Consider the following 21,073-nt stretch of genomic DNA (forward strand, 5'->3'; position numbering starts at 1 on the left):
AATTTGCTAAAATTTATTTAATATATTTTAAAGACTCTATATCAAATACTTAATTAATCATGTACTAATAAATTGCTCTGTTTCCTGCTTGGCAGATTAGTTCCCAACAAGCAGATATGAACCAAACCTTAAGTCACTGTTGTCCTGCCTTGGCTTTTGACTTTGGTAGTTTCATGTACTTGAGAAATGTTGACATGTGTGGCTATTTTTTTCGTGCGACCATGAAAAAGGCTTAAAATGTAGTGGCAAGAGAGAAAACCAAACGCAAAAGGAAAAATGTAAGATAAAAGGAAATATGGTATTAAAATAAAAGTATAAAACAAAGCAAAACATGTAACTCGGTTAAGAAAACGAAAACAAAAGTTCATGGGAGGTAAATATTCCTGCTTTCTAGTTTTTTGTTGAAAAGATGTCACTGCAGAAGTGTAGATAAGGGGTGGTTCTCAAATTTTATTTAGAAATATTATGTAGACTAAGAGTATGTTTGATTGCTTGTAGAGAGCAAGTGTTATAAGATTTTTATCAACGGCTCCAAAATACTGTATAAGATTAGATGATGGATTGGAGGAGAGGAAATGAGACATCCCTCGTACAGAGAGAAGAATGATTTAGATGCAAATGGATTAAATAATTACATATAATGCAATGGAGCTAGTATATTAGGCCACTTTCAGTTAAAGTTTCATACGTATTTCACTCGTGTCACGTTAGCTAATATAATGAGATAACACAATATTAACGAGGAGAGAGAGATGCAATTTCATCAGGGTGAATGCTTACCGTTCCAAATACATTAGAAACTATGTGAAACTCATTTCAAGAGAGTTTATGTTTAATCCCCAAATATTTCGTCAACTCCATTTAGTCACTTAGATGCCACATTTAAATGATATAATAATGACATACCGAAACTTTTTATTAGAAGACTAGTTTCGTCAAATATTTATGTATGACAAGACATTCCCGGAAATCACACAATGAAACATTACACCAATGAGTGTGTCAACTTTTAAATAATAAATAGATGATATGGATACAATTAGAGGTGATAATCATCTCTATGGTAAAACTCGCTCCTAGAAAGAAAATTGACTTTATTCCAATTATAGTATAAGTTTATATAGGGAAATATTAATAAGATTATTAAATGCTTATGACTTATCTTCAACTTATACTCCATACAACTACCACATAAATTATACACATATGATATAGTTTTGATATGACATCAACAACAACATAATAATAAATATTATATGTTTTTCGTATGTATACATGCAATGCTATATACATTGGTGCCATAAGAGAAATCAACAATCCAACAAATAACCATGACATATATAGCATGCACTTAAACTATATCATCAAGTGCATGGGATAAATACATAGCAATCTACTAGTTAACACACCAAAAATAACATACCTATACGAAGAGTTAGAAACATATCTTAAGAAAACACTGGGTGTCCCAATGGCGCAATATAATACCCAACATAGCCATAAAAATCTATATATAGTTTTCTTATATATGTTTCAAACTTCCCAATGCATATTATTATAGATTAAGACCGTTATATCAACTTAACATGACGATACGTGTCCTCGATCGGACCTATCCAGCCATTATTGTCTACAATAACAATATGGCTAGAAGGAAAACACAAGGAAATTGACATAATCCAGTACACGAATTACACAATTTCTGCCGTCGTGAATAAAATGGCACCGTCGACACTTCTGTCCGGTGCAGAAAAAAAAAACACACACACACACACAAACGGGTAATGTTCATGACTCGCGATCCACGCAGAAGAACAGGCCGATGCATTACCGTATTTGTCGCGTGGAGGCACCCTCTCGCGTCACTCGCCCCCCACCGCACCACCGCTCACACTGTCACACACACACACACACACACCGTTGCCTCGTCATCCGTCGCCTCAGCACACGACCGACCGACCCCCCCTTCCCGTGTTTTTCCCTCGTCCTCGCCTCGCCCACCTCCACCCGCACGCGCACCGCAGGACGGGACGCGGGCGAGGGGATCAGACCGAGACCGACCGTGCCCAGCGCCAGGCAAGCCTACCACGCCCTGATGCTCCCCTCCCCTCCCCTCCCCTCCTCTCCTCCGAGCTCCGACCCATCGGACCCGTTTTTTTTTTTCTTTTCCTCTCTTCTCTCCTCGCTTCTTTCCTCTCCGCGTCGCGCTGCTGCTACAAATCGCAATTCCCCAATCCAAACATATTCCCCCCTCTCTTCTCCCCGCCTCCTCTTCCCCCCCGTTCCCATCTCCCGCCGCCGCGGCGCACGCCCGGAGGAGCAGCAGCTGCCGCCAGCGCCGCGGGGGTAGGTAAACGCGCGCGAGGGCGCTCTGGCCGCTGACCTAGATCGGGAGCCTCCGGGTGTCCCCCCAGGGTTTACTCGGGGGGACGTGGGGGTGGGGGGAGGGGGGCTCGTGTATGTGGCGTGGGGCGGTGGTTCGCGTGGGAGGGATTAGGGTTTCACGCGGGGAGGGGGATGGGAGGCTGGCTGATCGGAGGATGAGTGGTTCTGTTTTCCTTCTGGGAGGTGGGGGGGTTCTAGTTAGGGCTGCGGCGATATTTATTTTAGTTGATTTGACCGGAATTTTCACGAATTGGACGGTCCTGTATTGGTTGGATTGTGGTATGAGTGTTTTTATAGGGGGCTGGGAGTGAGGGGGTAGGGTTTGTTGATGGTTTTGGAGTGATAATATATCTGATTCCGCTAAGAGTCTTCGCGAGAGATTTTTCCGGTGCTGATTCTGTAGCATTTAAGAGTATTCATGTTGTCGTTCATGCATGCAGCTGCGGATAAGGTTTTCTGAAGCAGTGGAAGAATTTTCTGGATGGCTTGTGCTGCAGCAACTGATGATTCTGCTGCGAGCACTGCTGGGATGAGGGATGAGGATCGTAGCCTGTCTGGCGAGTCGTTGTCGGAGTGGCGGTCCTGTGAGCAGGTGGAGAGCGAGAGCCCTTCGACCTCCCCACCATTTTGGGACACTGATGGTGATGATGATGATCCTGGTGAGTGAATGCATTTTCTTTGCGTTACACATGCTAATGATGAGTGTAAATTATTTGGCTTGCGCCGTTGCAATGCCTCTTTGAGCTTAACATAATTGGCTTGAAGGAAATAGCACAAATTCTCGAGTAGTTACTTGATATAGCACCTGTACGCACAATGTGTCATGTTCAGTTGCAAGTGCTAGGACCATCTACCTTGTAGCTCCACTCTGGAGTCTGGACTTCACTAAAGCTCTTGATCGGATATTGGAAACGACCGTCGTTGCAGAGTAACTTCAGTGTCCAGAAGACAGTAGACACGTGTGCTCTCATAAATGAGACGGTTTTTTTGTAACCTTAATGCATAGTTTGTTGTTATGTCATTTATGAAAATCCGTTTATTATCAACTGAATGCACCGCTGGCTAGCACCCTCCATTTCACAATTTTAGTCCAGCTTCTCTGTACTCAAGTGCGCATTAACCAGAGATGCAGACAATTTAAGAAATATTTAATGAGGGCAATACTTACCCTTTATGTTGCTACCTCCATTCTTCCTCCCTGATTTAAACATTCGATTCCGTCTGGGCCAGAATTCCTTGGGCATTCTGCTTCACGGGGGAAAAGACCTTAACACAAAGCATTTAATCCTGTTTCATCCCTATTCCATTCAGTTCTGCATGTTCCTGTTAATACTGCTCGGTTTGGCTGGAAATCACCCTTCCAGGCATTTAAGTCTGTGCTTCATCCTGAATAACAGGAGAATTGCATGCTGCAAACTTTTGTTCTTGCACTGAACCGCAGTTCTTGTGTTAATCTTGTAAAGAAAATATTAATATCTTATCATGTTGTTTTATAGTATTTTCTGAGGGTATACATGTATGTAGTTTGGCTTCACTTTGAAAGTTCTTTTTTTGGCCAAATAATATTTGATTGTTACCTTTTTGTTCTAAAGAGACATCATGTGATAAATACTTGGCTGAATTTTGCTTATATGATCTAACGAGTTGTGATGCTCCATTATTTCTTCTCTTCCCATACTGCTTTCAAGTGTCCATCTCGACTTTCCTCCACAAACTCAAATTTTGAATTAATATTTGCTCCTTCTATGCAAGGAAACCATTCATTTACCATCTCTTTTTTGCACTACCTCACAATGTTATTTGGTGCCTCAATTGCCATTGATGTAGTTTATGTTTTCTGCACAGTAGCAAATATGATTAGGGCACTCAAATGGTGATATGCTTTTTGTTCTGTTCTTACCTGAATTACATCCATGCTAGTGTCAATATTTGCTTTTGCTGCATGGATAAGTTTAACTCTTTTCCTGGTTCAATCTCTGAGTCCTGACATGTTTGTGTTTCAGCTGTTTTAGAATTAAGTAAAATGATATTTTTCTCAAGAAGTTTTTTTTATTTCCCTGCTTTAACATCATCTCTGAACTGCATTATAGGCCCCAAACCTTCAGATTTATTTGGGCGGTATACTTGGAGAATTGAAAATTTTTCAAAGGAGAAGAAAAGAGAAATGAAAAGCGAGCCATTTGAAGCTGGTGGTTACAAATGGTAAAGGGCTTGGTGACAATTGTTTAGAAATCATATTCTCCATATTTCTTTTCTGCTTTTTTTCTTCTAATACCTGAACATTAGTCTTCAACCAATCTAGTTGTGAAGAAGTCTTTCGTTTGCACTGCATTTAGTTGACAGCTGATTGCCTTTCACTTCAATTATGTGGGAAATAGCCTATCATGAATGGCTTGCCAATGCTTTGCAATTTACCCACCTACACTATCCTTTTGTCTCCTGAGTTATCATTTCACACTATCATTTTTTCTTGAATTACCCTTATCCAGTTATCCTGTAGATACTATTAGCTTTTGCAAACATGCCTTTATTTTTCCTTGTGTTGGTGCCTAGAGCATGTTATTTGTCAATTTTGATCTCACCATGTATCTTTTCTGCACGCTGCAATCATATACTAGCATGACCCAAATCTGTCATAGGTGCATTTTTTGACATAAGGATTGTTACCCACCAAATGTAAACTTGCACGACTTTTTGCATTATAAAATTGTTTTCTGTGATTTCTTAATTAAAAATCTCTCTTTAAGTTGTAGATTTGGATAATGCATGCTTCTTTTATCTTATATTTCGCTGCCACAATATTTTGAAATGTTAGGTTTATTTTAAAGATTGCAGCTATTTATTTAATGTGGATTTGCAGTTGAAAACACTGATATCCCTGACTCAACTATTATGTTAAAAAACTATAAACATATATCTGGTCAACATGTGATATTTATTTATGGGTTTGGCTTACATTGCCACCAAATGTAGTTTGCTTCAGGAATTGCTTCAGGAATCTTTGCTGAGGACTCTAAGAGCTTCTTGTCTCATTTTCCAGTTTTTAGTTTTTAGTTCTGTATGCCTTCTTTGTTTATTCCTTTCTGTTTGTACTTGCTACTTTACAGGTATATTCTTGTATACCCTCAAGGATGTGATGTCTCCAACCACCTATCGCTTTTTCTCTGTGTTGCTAACCATGACAAACTTCTTCCAGGTTTGATTTTGTAGTCTTTGCTGCTATCTTATATGCACCATGAACTTATTATCTCATTTTGATATTACACCTTTCAGGGTGGAGCCATTTTGCTCAGTTCACTATAGCTGTAGGCAATATAGATCCTAAGAAAGTAAAATACTCTGGTGAGCTGAATTTGGCTAGTTCTGTTCCTAGGAAGCTACCATTCTTATCTTGCCAGCTTCAGGTCTTAAGTAAATTTTGTAGATACTTTGCATAAGTTCTGGAAGAAGGAGCATGATTGGGGGTGGAAAAAATTTATGGAGTTATCAAAGATTCAGGATGGTTTTCTTGTTGACGATGTTCTTGAAATCATAGCTCAAGTTCAAGTTATCAGGTAGCTAATCTGTCAGTACGAACAACTACTGGTAGCTAATCTTTGTATCGTGGTGCTTCTAATTCGTCTCTACTTAATAAAACTATTAGGTTGGTTCATTTGAGCATGTTCGTCTTTATTGCTTCATGTCCTAATCGCGGGAACAATATTTTTGAAATTTCTACAGGTAGTTTACCATTTTTTCTGAAAGTGTTATTTCTTTATTCAACTGCATTTGTTTTGATTCTACTGTGATCTTTGAGTGTGAGAAAATAATATTGAATCTGTTCTGGTTTCTCATTCTTTTGTTCTAAGTTCCTAGCTTTCCGTGTATCATACAGACCAGCAAGACACTTGACCTCAGCTTCTTGTATATATTAGATAGTTTACCTACTTCTATTTATCGTTGATATGAATTGACTACAAACTATCATGTAACATCATACTGCTGTTTTTAATATGCAAGGGAGAAGGTGGACAAACCATTTCGTTGCCTCGATCGTCCTTATCGAAGAGAATTACTCCGTGTTTATACAACAAACATCGAGTCAATATACCGGCGTTTTGTTGAGGAACGAAGAAATAAACTTAGCAAGCTGATTGAGGACAAAATGAGATGGTCCAGGTTTGCCTACTAGCTTTTCCAGTGTAATCTGCTGCAATAAAAGCATTAATTAATATCCATTGAAATGGGATCTTTATTGTCTTTTCAGTTTTTGTGCTTTCTGGTCAGCAATTGACACAAGTACTAGGCATCGAATGTCCAGAGAGAAGACTGATGTCATATTAAAATTTTTAGTGAAGCATTTTTTTGTGGAGAAAGAGGTTACTTCAACATTAGTGATGGATTCTTTGTATACGGGCTTGAAGGCTCTTGAATACCAGAGCAAGGACAAGAAAGGGAGAATGCTAGCAGAGTTGGACGAACTGCCTGCACCCATGATCCATGTTGATATGGACATGTTTGTTTTGGCTAGTGATGTTATAGATTTACTGGAGAGAGCAGCCTTAGAACCACTGCCTTGTCAACCTGTATCTCCAAAGGATGACAAATGCTCCCAGAGTCGCATGAAGGTAGGAATTACTTTGATGGCTGCAACATGATATTTTCAGTTTAATCATAGTATAAATCTATATGCTCCTAGAGAAATTCCATTGGGAACATTTTTGTTAGTTTCTCATGCTGTATTTGTGCACATTGGTTTTCTAATCAGTTTATTGTAGAGTAGAGGTTTGTCTACTGGATTTGCAATCTAATTATTCTCACTATCATAGGATGGTACTTCTGGCGAGGTTAACAAAATTTCCATGGAGCGCGAGGAAAGGCGCCTAACTGAGCTCGGTCGGAAGATACTTGAAACATTCGTGCTATCTCATATATTCAGGTAAAAAATATTTATTTAGGCTGTTCTTCTTTTTGTTACTTTGATGTATAGGCTAATATTAATAGTGACTAGTACTCCTTTGGATCAAACTATGTGAGTGGTTTACTTAGAGCCTTGGAGTTATTTGAAACTCTAAAATTCGAAGATTTGTCTAAGAGACAGAAATAACCAACATTTTAGAAAGCTGCTTGGCCCAATTTGGCATTAAGCTGATACATATATGTTTTCTAACTTAAAAACATATTTTTTTAGACAAATTACATGCATTTCTTTTACTCTGTTTATAAAGTAAATTATGCAATCGAATATCTTGAGACTTCAGAACAACCTTTAAGGGTTATCAGTTGCCTATTAGTCCTCATGCTTGTGTTTTATTTATGTCAGCGGAATTGAAGTTGCGTACCAAGAAGCTGTTGCTTTGAAGAGGCAAGAAGAGTTAATTCGAGAGGAGGAGGAGGAGGCATGGCTTCTTGGAAATGAGACGAAGGGGAAGAGGGGTGGTGCTGTAAATGAAAAAGATAAGCGTGCAAAGAAGAAACAGGTCATATTCTTTATGAACCTTTTCCTATGATATTGAGTCTCATATTGTCTCTTCTACGTGCCACAATGGGGAAGCAGAACTTTAGCTAGAAGCTGCTGGAACAATTATCCTACCCAATATTTATTGAACTTAAATTGCTTACTGATTATTAGATCTACAATCCATTATTATGATTTAATTTACTTAGGTTATGCATCACAAAAGAAAAGCTATACCCTATATTATGTAGTTTCATTAGGTTAGAATTTTCACATTTCCATCCTTCACTGCTCTGCCAAGTTACAGTGAGCAATTTTCCTTATAGTTCACGCTTAGAATTGGCTTCTAGGATGTTTTATTTGATCAAGTTGTTCCTGGTTTCTCCTGAATGCTAATTAGGAACTTCTAGTTTTTACTTATTTTCTGCCTTTATTTTTATCAAAAAATAGATAAAAATATAGAACACATGTTGAGTTGTACTGCACCTGACTAGGTTTCAGCATAACCTTTCATAAAACCGCCCAAACTGGAAAGATCTGTTAGACTTGTAGTCGTATAATACCCTGCACTCTACGGCTGTCCACTCTCTGGTCATCTCAGTTTAAGCAGGAACTATAGTTCTTTATAGTTTCTGATATCATGAATTCATGGTTTCATATTACCATTGTTGTGCTAGCATTATTTTCATTGCAGGATTAATATAGAATTATTGGCTTTTTGTTACATATTTCTATTGCTGCATTTTAGCATTATTTTTGTTGCAAGCTTAATATCGAATTATTTGCATTTGCTATTTTCTGATTTAGTGCTGTTGTACTACCCTAGCATCTGGGTTCCCTTGTCATGACATCCAAATGAACACATTAGCAACTATTGCCTCTGTCCCAAAATAAATTGATTCCAAGTAAGGAAAATTTAGTAGGAAGGGAAAAGCACGAAAGTGCCTCATTAGTATTTAATAGGAGAAGTATTTGTGGGTGAGTGGGTAAGGGTGTTGAAGAGATAAAAACTTCTCAATTTGCAGACCCAGGGTAGGTGAAAGGCTAGAAATCAACTTTTTTTGGAACAAATTTTGAACTTCAGATATCAACTCAACGTATTTTGGGATGGAAGTAGTAGTCCTGAGTAGCAGTAAATTATATTCTGAAATCTTATACAAGTGCTATTCTTGAAGGGCATCTTACTCTTGTGAAAATATATTTGGATGAACATTAGTGTGTAATTGTGCATTGTTCATTGCTTGATAAACTGATGTGAAATATTATGATTTTGAAGACCTAAATTATTTAGGATCATTATATAGCTTCATTTGTTGTATGTGCTCTATATTTATAATTTTATATGCATTTTGATCCTTGCCTCTCCTTAATAGTTTGATGTGATGCTTCTTGCTCTTGTATTTTCTTGTTCTTTCCACCTATGCTGAGCCATTCTTTTTCAGGCCAAACAAAAGAAAAACAATCGTAAGGTTAAAGACAAGGAAAGAGATGAAAAATTTGAAGCAAAGATTCTGGAAAGACTTCATGATGAAACTGCGATTGATGATAGTGATGGGTTATCATCAAAGCGGGCAGAAGAAGTGACAACAAAGGTTGATACCTTGGAAGAAGGTGCTTCTGATAGGCAAGGTGATCTAGATAGTTCAGTAACGGCGCCTGACAAGTATCCTAGACAAATGAATGGTCTGAGTGATGTTGCTAGCAATGCAAGCAGTGTACAAAAAGTAAAGAGAGACGCCTCTTTGGAGGTTAACTCGCCAGCCATTTTGGCTGATTCTGTTGCTGCAAGTGGCATTCATAGCAAAGGGAACAATTTGTCAGACAGTAAAAATCGCATGACACCAAATAGGTAGGTGAAAACTACTTTCTAAGGCTTCCATTGTGTCGCTAGTAAAATTGGTGTGTGCTCTAACTGGACTTATCCACAGAGGGAAAAATCAGCGTAACAAGGGCATAAGCATTATTAACTTTGCTGAGGAAAGTGAAGGCATTCCCTCAAGTTCTGCTTGTGGTTCAGCTCGCTATAGTTCTAGTTGTGGCACGGCTCCAAAGTTGGACCAAGATACCGTTCTACTCACCTTGAAGGATAAACTTCGTAAGCTGGGGCAGCGTCTGCATGAGGTGAAGTTACACTTTTTTTAAAAAAAAATTATTATTTTTATTTTGTTACTCCTGCTCTATTTCGATCATATGCATGACCTTCCAAGGATTGTATTATGAGCATTGCTTTTAAATGGGATAAGTATCGTATATGTTGATAGTATGAAATATTCATTTTTGACCCATCAGTGTTGTGCAATCATATTTAAAAGTTAATACAGAAAGGTAAACCATATATGTATACACTGTTCATATTTCATGCCTATGGCTAATGACTAAGAGTCTAGATGGGTTTCAATATCAATTTCTTTTGTCAGACTAAGCAGCTCTCCATTTTGTTTTCACTTGTAAATGGACATAACTTGCTTTAATCTGTGTTTCAGAAAAATATTGAGGGGAGAAAACTTCTCCAAGCTCATTTTGAAGCCATGGAAGCAAAGGCAAGTGGTTCATCTCCCTCATCCAGTTCTTTGGAGGAAGCACCTGATATTGTGAAGAGCCCCGAGCAGTCTCCAGAAGTTACAACAGATGCAAAAGCTAATGGGATACCAAATAAGGATGAACCCATGACAAATCATGGGCGAGAGGAATCTGTCTCAGTCATTCCAGCCACAAAGAGTACTGAAGCTTTGTCTGGTATGACCCTTCCTAAAACAAAAGTTGACCCAGTTTCAAATAAAGATCATGTCCCAAAGCCAACATTGCATACCAATAGAGCATCTATTAATTGTTCAAAATCAACTCCACTTGATGTGGAGAAAGATGCTCCTCTTCCTTCAAGATCACCACACATTAATAAAGCTGCTACAGTTCCTCCAAAATCTCCACAAGTTGGTAATGCTACTCCAGCTCATCCGAAATCTCCACCAATTGAAAAGGCTTGTCCAGCTCCCCCCAAATCACCAATTGGTGCTAAAGATACATCCCTTCCTTCAGTGAGATCACTTCAAGTTGATAAGCCCATCCCAGTCCCTCCAAGATTGCCACAAGTTGATAAAGTTGCTTCACTTTCTTCAGAATTGCCACAAACTTCTACTGCTATTTCTGAAGCTCAAGAAGAGACTACTGCCAAGAGGGTCACATCTCCCTCAGTTTCTGATGTTGCTGTCACAGCTTCAAGACCTTCAAGTGCCCCTGTGTTCCCTGCCCCAAGACCTACACAAGTACAAGCTTCCACATTGCTTTCCCGCTCAATGAGCGAAGCAACTCGAAGATCAGGAAATGATCCGTCCCCTTCTGCACCAGCTTACATTCCCCAGACCTACCGTAATGCCATCATCGGTAAGCATGGGCGGGGTACAGCCTCAGCAGCTACAACATATCAGTCAACCTCTCTGGGCCAAAGTGCTTCCCTTTCACAGCCACTGTCAACATATGCACCAACTATGTCTGTGACGATGCCTCCTGCTGTAAGGAACGATCAGTTTTCTGGTAGGCGAGGATTGGAGTCTGGATTAGGAAAGCCAGAAGCACACGATAGCTGGCAACCATGGAATGGAAACAGGCATGTCGACAAACATCTCTGGAGGGATGACTCGACATACCAACAAACAACCAACAGTCATGCATATGTTAATTTTCTGCAAGCAAGGGGCACAGAAACAGAATCACCCATCAGGTTTGGAGGGCCGCAACCACCTAGGCAGTTCCAAGCTGAGATCCCTGCGGGGATTATCTTGCAACAAGCACAGGGGGCAGTGGCGGAAGAATTTCCACATCTTGACATCATAAACGATTTGCTTGAGGAGGAACAGACCAATGGTAGTATGCCCGAGTCAATTGGTCATGATTACCAAACATTTGGTATGCCGTTGCCATTTTTGTTAAGAGGCAATTTGGCAGATTCGGAAATGGGTTCTGCTAGCAGTCCTGGGCGGTTTAATTTGGCTGAGCCTTATTATGACGAGGGATTCTCAAGGGCTTATGACATGAGTGCTTTTCAGGGGACGAGGGAAAGGCAATTTCCCTCCTTGGATGCTTATTCTAATGGCTTGTCTGACCTAAGTCCATCAAAGCCTTGGCTGAATGGCTCCCCGAATCCATCCATGAATCATGTCGTTGGCACAAATGGATTCCCCCAGCAGATGCCGGACTACGCCACCAATCTGGCGAGTGAGCTAAACGGAGGCTCTTTGTATCATCGCCGCTACGCCAACGGACGCTGGTAATGTTATGACGCCTGTATACAGTCTTGCAAATCAAAAATAATGCTTGTTACCTGTAATAGATGTTCAGTCTGGGTATGAGCCAGTGTCATGGCCTGTAATTCCAAACTTTTAATTCCAAAAGGGCAAAAGGGTTACATTCTGTAAAGCGTTCGCCGTGTTTAGGCTGGTTAATGCTAAGTCGAGTGCTTTTCTGATCTAACACCTGACTCATCGTTTTTCTATTGTTCTTTTTCTAAAAATACTGCGAGCCATGTAAACAACAAAGGGGTCACCCCGTTTGACGAGTCAGGTTCAAAAGGTGGTGCAAATTGGTTTGGAATTTGGTACTTTTGGGGTCAGTCTCTCGCCCCAGGTGCCATCCGCCCACCAGCAGTCCACCTTTTGTTCACGTACTTTGACCTGACCGCTTGGTGCTGAGACAGTACTGGGGAGACTAGACCTGCTACTGCGCCTTCTTGTTTAGGTACGCATCTCCATTTCTATAATTACGGCTCCTTTGGAATTTCATAGAAATTAGTATAAATTCCTAAAAAGTTATTTTGGTTTTTTCCTTCGTCTCCTCAAATCGCAGCACAAGTCCTTAAGAAATGCAAACGTCCATAGTATACTTTTCTATCATACTCACTCTGCAAGCAAGGTCACTGTCAGGGCAATCAGCCATGCTGACCATTAATTTGTTTTTTCTCGATTCCCATTCCTAGCCGTTGCACTGGTGCTGCTCTGATGACTGCACTTTTTCTTCCTAAATTCTAAAGCTAAAATCAACCCACTCATCATTGGTGGTTGCGTTCATTTCCTCCGAAATGTTGAGCAAAATCCATTTCTGGACCCACTCATCAGTCACAAACATGGGCAAGATCAGACATTCAGACACCCATCATAATTCAGAAATGTTGGCCCATGAACTATTTTTATCTCACGCACTTTTTAAACATTTTTTTAAGAAAAACATCATATTAAATGTTGATCAAATCTACTCCGTTTGATTACACCATCTCGCATGTCTCGTCAAGATAACATTGTTCACGTTGCCATCCAGTTCCGTATAACTAGCTGCCATGTCAAAACCATTGTCAAGATAATTTGTTTCTAAAAATATTAAATATTAAAAGTGCCGCGAAAATAAAAGGAAATTCCATGGCAGGTCCAACTCCACAGCGCCGTTGGCACATGCCCACCGACCATCATTCCACCGCCCGTTCGCCGCCGTCGCGGGGCCGCCACCGCGGGCTCATCCAGTCGATCGCTAACATAGCGGATTTACAATGTGGGCGGCGAGACTTGAGGTTCCTATATCCTCGTTAAAGCTATTGAACTCTAAAAAAATTCCCTAAAATTTTATAGCGAATACAATTAAAAAATAGGCTAATATATCTAACTTATCGAGAACTCGCTAATCTCGCTGACTAATCCCCCATCCCCGCTCTAGCTAGTTGGAGTATACGTCTTCGCACCCATCCGCCTCCTCCGGTCTCTCTCTCTCTCTCTCTCCCTCTCTCTCTCTCCTGTTACTCACGCTCTAGTCTTCTTCCACGCGCAGCCCATCGCCATCGCCATCGCCGTAGTCATCGCCGCGGCGCGCGCCCGTGGCTGACTTCCTTCCGGGGAGGAGGAGCTGGACCACGCCACAACTCGTGCGTGGACGAGGCCGGACCACCGGACAAACGGCCACGCTCCGGCTCCATCCGAAGCCTCGCCTCCCATCCCCCCACCCAACACCCGCGCTGCGCGCGCGCGCGCGACTCTGAGGAGGCACGTGTGGTGGGTTGTTATAAAGGGAAGGGCCCCCGATGCCGCACGGCGTCGTGCTCGGTCGCTGGCTCGTAGCGGATGGGCTTGCAGCTTGATCGCCTCGCCGAGTCGCCGTCGCCGTCGCCGTGGTCGCCGCCGCCCCCCGAGTTGCTCCGCTGCGCCGTCGACGCTGCCGAGGAGGAGGGAGGGAGGGCGGGCATGAGGGAGTACGGCCCCGCGGCGGCGCCGCGGCTGCTGGTGACCGACGCCGGTCGCGTCCAGGAGATGGAGAGGTTCTCGCATTACGTCGGTACGGCCCTCGCTCTGCTACCCTTTGCTCTAGCTTCCGATTTACCGTGAGCAATGCGTTATTGATTAAGCATTGGATGGAGCTCCTCTCTGCCGTATAGCAACAGTAGTACTAACTCGCAGGAACTCAGTTCCATGGTTCCATCCATGATTTTCGGAGGGAATCACATGTTTCAGTGTTGGAATGCGTGAATTCATGTTTTTACCTTTTTTGTTCTTCTTCAGTATTGATTTCATAAAAGGGGAATTGCGGTACAACCAATTTCGTTCGAGATTCCCTTTTTCGTTCGCTTTGCCCAATCCAAAAAACCAGGATACAGCGCGGAATTCGAGTGTGCACAGCACACGACATCTAGATAGGCAAATTGTTAATGGGTGGCGTGGAGATTGATTAGCGGCAACTTGCGTATACAAAATTTGGGGGAGAACGGCAGTAAGGCATTAGATTATGCTTCTACTGCATGAACACCACTAGCAAGATTCCAAATAATGGCATATTCTATGTGGTTTGAGTTGTAGCACATCATCACATCTTATTCTTTTGTCCCTTTATGATCTTGGGACCAGCACTGTGTTCCCCCACCTTCTTGCCTTTTCTGTTCCCTTACAAATATGTGGCAATTTTCAGCTAGGCAAATTGGGTTTGACCATGTGGATGAATGCCCCCACCTCTGTACACTAGCTTATGATTATCTGAGGAAGAACAAGGGCTATGAAGAAAATATATTTGCATTCTTCCAGAACAACGCGGATCCCGAGACTCTGATTGTAAAGTTCATCGAGGAACTCGACAAATGTATACTTGGCTACTTCTCCTTCCATTGGAACTATGCAACCTATATAATTTCCCAGGTAAAAGAGTGAGGACCTTTTGCCTTTAATCTTCTAGTGCTTTCTTGTTATGCTCTGTTCCACTGATATTTTGCATATTGATACAGTGGTGATTTTCACAGGTTTTGACGGTGGAAGGTGCTCCTAAAAGAAAGCTCAGGAACATGGTATTAGAGGCCACTAGGTAATTAGTCATCTTTAAGCTACATGCTTGGTAGTTTAAAATAATTTAAGCTACAGTCATTGGCTAACCTCTGTTTTTTATGCCAAGTATTTGTTGCTTTAGCTTGCAGCATCTTCTTACTTTTCTGTAGCACAAGTTTTTCTTAGTTGACTTGGGTGTAGTATTAATCAACTCATATGATCTCTTGTTTGGAGTCCTCTTTGTGCAAATATTTTGATAGGAGTATCATATATTTACAGTATATTTCATTTAATGTTGTGCTGGATCTGCCTCCTTGAAGTGCTTATTGTTTAGTTTGAATTACTTATTCTATTGACTGGTCTATCTACTTCCTATCTGACCAATCCTTTCACTCGATCAACTTCAGAGCCCAAATTGGCCTTTTTAGCCAAAACAGCACTTCTGAAGTCAAAAAATTATGTGATTTAGATGACAAGCATGTGCTTAGTCTAAACTATGATTACTTTATTAACTCCTATAGCCCTATATTTGGTCTGCCATGTTCAATACATGTCTCAAGTTCAATTGGAGACTTTCTGGAGAAGTTTTATCTAGGACTGGAAGCATGGCTAAATCACATGGCTTAGTTTGTGACACAAAATAGTTTAAATGAATCTTAGTTTGTCAATAGAAATCCGTAACTGGATACGAGAACCGTGATGAATCCATCCATACAAGATGTATGAATCTATTGAAATAACGAAATGAAAAATGCTTCATGCTGATGATGTTCCCTTGATGTACAGGTTAAGAAATTCAGTACATATTCACTTTACCTATGAAAAGTACATTGTTAGTTACTGAAATTCCTAACTGGAGAAGTTCAGATGGAGAAAATGCTTACAATTTCTGGTCTCTTATATCTTGAAGAGCATGTTTGCTTATTCAAACAGATGAACTCTATTCCTCTGGCATCAGAGCTAAAAAAAATTATGTGTTAGCTTCTGATTCTCCACCAAACACAGGAAGCAGAGATTTGAGAGGGTTACAAGAAACTTGAAGGTGACCAGACTATTCTCTACATTGGTGGAGGAGCTGAAGGCCATAGGACTATCTTCCCATGTTGAGACACCACGGAGTGATGTGATGGTCCCAGCAGCACATTGTGATCGCAGCCCAGTCCTACTCTTGATGGGCGGTGGGATGGGAGCTGGCAAGAGCACTGTGCTAAAGGATATCCTCAAGGAGTAAGTCGATTGCCTAAATTCTCGATACTCTTCTCTCTCTCTCTCTCTCTCTTTGAAGAAGATGCATTCTCGTTATTCTGTTTGAGTTTCATTTCATCTCCCTTAGTTTTGTATATGTTTCTCATGTAATCTAATATTGTGGCAAAGCTTAAAAACATTGACCTGGTCTGCCAACCAGCAGATCAGCACACATGGCCATTTAGAAATGTTGAATCGGTGAATGACAACTGGCAAGATTTAAGAATAAATTAGGAGGAGAAAAAACATTGCTCAAACTTTTTAATCAAAGGTAGAGCAGCTAAAGAATATAAAATACACCTTTTTCAAAGCTTATCGTACTGCTACCTATTTCTTGATTTGCAGAGCATTCTGGTCCGGAGCAGCTGCAAATGCGGTGGTTGTGGAGGCTGATGCATTTAAGGAAACTGATGTTATCTATCGAGCCATCAGCTCAAGGGGCCACCACAATGACATGCTGCAGACTGCGGAACTGGTATTTGTTATCAGCTGTTTCCACTAGTATATATGCTACTACCAGTACTTATCAGTTATTGAGTAAAACGGCACATGCCCATTAATTGACAACCCAAAATGCACAATTGCAATTATTTACATTTTAGCACATCAAAACAACAATAACCCACAATCTCGTATTGTACATTTCAGTCCTGTCCAAACAAAAAAACAGAAAAAAAAAATCTAACTCAATATATCTCAACACTTCTTGTATATGAATTAGACCATTTGCCTAAAAACATCATGCCTCATTCTCAGTGAGCCTCAATTCGGGTGCAGGTGCATCAGTCATCAATGGATGCAGCCTCATCACTCCTGGTGACTGCCCTCAACGAAGGGAGGGATGTAATCATGGACGGCACCCTGTCGTGGGAGCCATTTGTCCAGCAGACGATCACCATGGCCAGGGCTGTGCACCGGCAAAGGTACCGGATGGGTGTTGGCTACAAGGTCACCGAGGACGGGTCAATCACCGAGGAGTACTGGGAGCCAGTTGAGGACTCAAGTACAGATGAAGAAGGTGAGACGAGAGTAAGGAAGCCATATCGCATCGAGCTTGTCGGTGTGGTCTGTGATGCCTATCTTGCCGTTGTCAGGGGAATCAGGTGCGCTTCGGAACTTAATCGTACTCCCTTACATCACATAAATTATGCTTGTTCATGTTGCTCAAAAGTAAAAACCGATTTTTTGTTCCGGCAAGATAATAATCTGTGCTTGTTTGTCTGTTTATGCACATAACTCCATCTGTCAGTAGTGCCATTGACTGAACTGCACTATTTTTCCTGTACTAACAAAGAGATTTAAGCCCACAATTTGACAAGACTAACCACATTGTCAGGAGAGCTGTGATCACCGGGAGGGCAGTGAGGGTGAAGTCCCAGCTGAAGTCCCACAAGCGGTTCGCCACCGCGTTCCACAGCTACTGCAACCTCGTCGACAACGCGAGGCTCTACAGCACCAACTCCACGGGCGCCGCCAAGGTGATCGAGCTACCGCGGCAACCAGCCATTCTCATTTTCCACTCGTTTACCTGACGCTCGCTCGCTTCCTGCAGCTGATAGGATGGAAGGACGGCGAGAGCAACCTACTGGTGGACCCCGACGAGATCGGCTGCTTGGAGAGGGTGAGCAGCCTGGACGACGAGGCCGACTGCGTCCACGAGATCTACCCGGGCGGCTCGGCGGAGGCGGCCTGGGAGGCCCTGGTCACGTCGCCGTCGAGGGCGCCGGCGCAGCGGGAGATCAAGGCCGCGGTCCAGACGAGCGAGGCGCGCTTCCGGACCGTGCCCTCGTAGCTGCGTTCACGGTTTCAGGCTGTCTTTTTTTTTTCTCTCTATATCTATTTCTTTTCCTTTTTGACACGATGTCACGTATAGGATTCGGTGGTGAAATGGTGATGTGGCGTGGCTGCCAAATGGCGTGTGTTGTACTTGTATCAACTGATCTTTGTCACCGTCACCACCCGGCGTATGTTTGGCTTTTCCGCCGGATGGGCTTGAATCAAAGGGATCGAGCTCGTCGAAGTCTTGTGTTGTATGATCGATGTATCAGTTGTACCACTACTAGACAAGAAACATTACACAGTTTCAGGGTCACTACTACAGCGAAACACTGATGAAACTCGTATTCAACAGCACTTGCCATTGAAACACTGACGGGGCCATTCCTAGTAAAAGGTTTTATTTTTATATCTCTAGAAGTGCCACGTAAGCAATAAATCATTTAGTCGATGGTTCAAATAGCATATATAACACATTGTTTATTTTTGTTCTTTTGTAGATAAATATGTAAGAGATAAGCTGCATTGAAAAGAGATGTTTGTTTACCCACCCATTTCATCTCTCTTTACCAATTTCTTGCCATGTACTCTGTCTTTTTTTTATTCGATATTATTGACTTTTAGATTTATATTTAACTATTTGTTTTGTTTATAGTTTTTATGCAAATATATAGGATTATAAGTTATTTTTCTTTAGTAATAAGTCAACTCATAACAAAATAATTAATAATTATATATTTTTGATAAAACGGATGATCAAACGTATACTCAGAAGCCAATGATATCAAATATAAAAAAGTATATCATTAAAAGTGCACTTTACGCGAATGAAAATTATATTAGAAGTGAGTCCATACTTTCCATGTCAAGGTAGTCGTTCGTTGACCACTGTCCATGCTGGCATGTCGGACACCGTGCAACCTCCTGGTACATATGTCCTTATATTCTGATCGGTACATGGCCACCAGGTTCTTCAGGATTTAGATCTGTGGACCTGTACCTCACAACCATTGTCACATTTCTGTATCTACTAATACTAAGATAGTGGCAAGTGTCGTCAGGTGCTTAACGATCCAAACACCTGCCCACTTTTCAACGGAAATTTACGCGTCCAGGTGGCGAACTCTCATTGGCTCCGACGGGATAGAGCATGCACGCACGGATAACCGGACAACTGGCAGACACACCTGAATTTACAGCGATTCTGCAGAACGCATGAAGAATTAACACAGTTTGCAGCCGCACTTAAAAGCCGAGGGCGAAGGCGCCACTCTCCTGCTGTCACTCGTTGCATCGATCTCACTTAGAGATCAGCAGAGTAGTGTTCCCTCTCGCTGAGCTGAGCCATGGCAACCATCAGCGCCGCCGCCGCCATTGCCCGGCCGTCAGGTAAGCTCAAGCTAGCTAACAACAACTAAGCTGGTATACTACATCCTATTGGTTAATTATTCTCATCGTTTTGGATAACGACATGATCTTCTAAAATACATTTTAGAATGTATTTTTCTATTAAAATATATAAACAAATAATTGTTTTTATTAAGTATTTTTTATGACCCGTCTAACCAGGTTGTCATAATGTTTTCAAACTGAATATTTTAAAAGTTATTAATAGTTAAAAGGTTTTTAAGTTTGATCATACTTTCGTCCAAAACTGTAAGAATTATACCACTTGAGAGGTAGTGCTATAATTTTGGAGAAAAGAATTGGTGGCCATTCAGTTCGGTACTTCAGTTCACCGGAGCCGTCATTTTGCCGTTGCAAAGCAGGGCTGCCTCAGCTGACGCGAGCGAGGGCTGAGAGCGTGAGGTGCGGCTACTCCAAGGCCGGCGGCAAGGTGGCGCCCGCGGCAGCACTGAAGGGCGCGCCGTCGATGCTCGCGGCGGCGATGACGGTGTCGTCGGCGCCGGCGGCAATGGCGCTGGTCGACGAGCGGATGTCGACGGAGGGCACGGGCTCAGCCTGGGGCTGAGCAACAACCTGCTGGGTGGGTCCTCCTCGGCATGTTCGGCCTCGTCTGGTCGCTCTACACCGTCTACACCTCCACGCTCGACGAGGACGAGGACTCCGGCGGCCTCTCGCTCTGATCGATCGAATTGAACCCTACTCGCGCGTCTCGATCTTGATCTATTATTATTATATCATTATAGTAGTCATTATAGTCATTATCACGTGAGTTTCACTGTAATGATAGTGACATGATGGTAGAGAATCTCGATCCCGATCTTAACATGATCTATGGCCGGCCGTTTGCCCGTTAATTTGCATCTTAATTACTGGGTGGGTTTGCAGAGGCAGGAAGAAGGCAAGAAGCTATCGCTTCTGGTCTTGGTGTAATTAATTAATTGCAGACATGCATAGCTATTTTTGTAACTAATTAAGGTGTTGTTTTAACTTGAGTAGCTGGTTAATTTTTCATAAAATGGTTTAGCCAGCTCTACATGCGAGGATGGAAAATCAAGAGTTTGCCGGTCATGATGGTTAAGCAGTAATTGTGAACTATTATGAAAAAAAAGAAATATTTTACTATGGTAGATGTTTCTTTTAACAAAGACGCGCGCTCGACGACGTCTTACACCTAACCAAACAATAACCAGTAAAGAAAAGACCATACAAAAGAAAGAAAATTACAATTAAATTTGACAAAGCCTTCATCTCCACTATATCCAATATAATCATGATATATCTATGTTGTCTCACATCTCTGCTGACCCCGATTTTGCCGACGGCGGAAGAGAGGATAAATAGAGAACCATCAACCAGGTAAACGAACCCCAATAGCTCTGTGGCTTGTGAATACCGAATTAGTCGTCTGTCCCAAAGAACGAATCTATTGAACCATCGACGACAGAACGTGGGATGATTGTTTCGTTTTTTTAGAAAAAAAAGACCAACAATATTTGTAAAAAAAATTGTGAATAAATTGTTATATATGTGTTCTTAACGA

General features: G+C 41.7%; 3 protein-coding genes across 4 annotated transcripts; all 3 read left to right on the forward strand.

Moving 5' to 3' along the window:
• The first annotated feature begins 2,188 nt into the window (after window positions 1-2,188).
• LOC102722398 (TNF receptor-associated factor homolog 1b-like) lies at window positions 2,189-12,289 on the forward strand. Its single transcript, XM_040524552.1, has 13 exons — window positions 2,189-2,346; window positions 2,826-3,044; window positions 4,476-4,587; window positions 5,493-5,581; window positions 5,659-5,727; window positions 5,810-5,939; window positions 6,385-6,543; window positions 6,632-6,992; window positions 7,194-7,303; window positions 7,688-7,844; window positions 9,265-9,671; window positions 9,751-9,943; window positions 10,306-12,289. Exons 2-13 carry the CDS (start codon window positions 2,867-2,869, stop codon window positions 12,088-12,090), a joined length of 3,750 nt encoding a protein of 1,249 aa, XP_040380486.1. The 5' UTR covers window positions 2,189-2,346; window positions 2,826-2,866; the 3' UTR covers window positions 12,091-12,289.
• Window positions 12,290-13,568: 1,279 nt separating this feature from the next.
• LOC102718180 (calmodulin calcium-dependent NAD kinase-like) lies at window positions 13,569-18,674 on the forward strand. Of its 2 annotated transcripts, XR_001550215.2 has the most exons (9): window positions 13,569-14,131; window positions 14,759-14,982; window positions 15,084-15,145; window positions 16,111-16,332; window positions 16,696-16,825; window positions 17,128-17,453; window positions 17,687-17,828; window positions 17,903-18,523; window positions 18,627-18,674. XR_001550215.2 is itself a non-coding variant. In XM_006655406.3 (8 exons), exons 1-8 carry the CDS (start codon window positions 13,921-13,923, stop codon window positions 18,140-18,142), a joined length of 1,557 nt encoding a protein of 518 aa, XP_006655469.3. In that variant the 5' UTR covers window positions 13,569-13,920; the 3' UTR covers window positions 18,143-18,674. The 2 variants fall into 2 exon arrangements, 1 of the variants encoding a protein (XP_006655469.3); XM_006655406.3 differs by having other exon boundaries at window positions 17,903-18,674.
• Window positions 18,675-19,472: 798 nt separating this feature from the next.
• On the forward strand, window positions 19,473-20,352 carry LOC102718461 (photosystem II reaction center W protein, chloroplastic-like). Its single transcript, XM_015837172.2, is given in 4 exon segments — window positions 19,473-19,515; window positions 19,788-20,081; window positions 20,084-20,107; window positions 20,110-20,352. Coding segments are annotated over 4 exon segments (465 nt in total). The 3' UTR covers window positions 20,214-20,352.
• The last annotated feature ends 721 nt before the right edge of the window (window positions 20,353-21,073 follow it).

The sequence above is a fragment of the Oryza brachyantha genome, chromosome 5, assembly GCF_000231095.2.
Source record: "Oryza brachyantha chromosome 5, ObraRS2, whole genome shotgun sequence".
Classification (NCBI taxonomy): domain Eukaryota; kingdom Viridiplantae; phylum Streptophyta; class Magnoliopsida; order Poales; family Poaceae; genus Oryza; species Oryza brachyantha.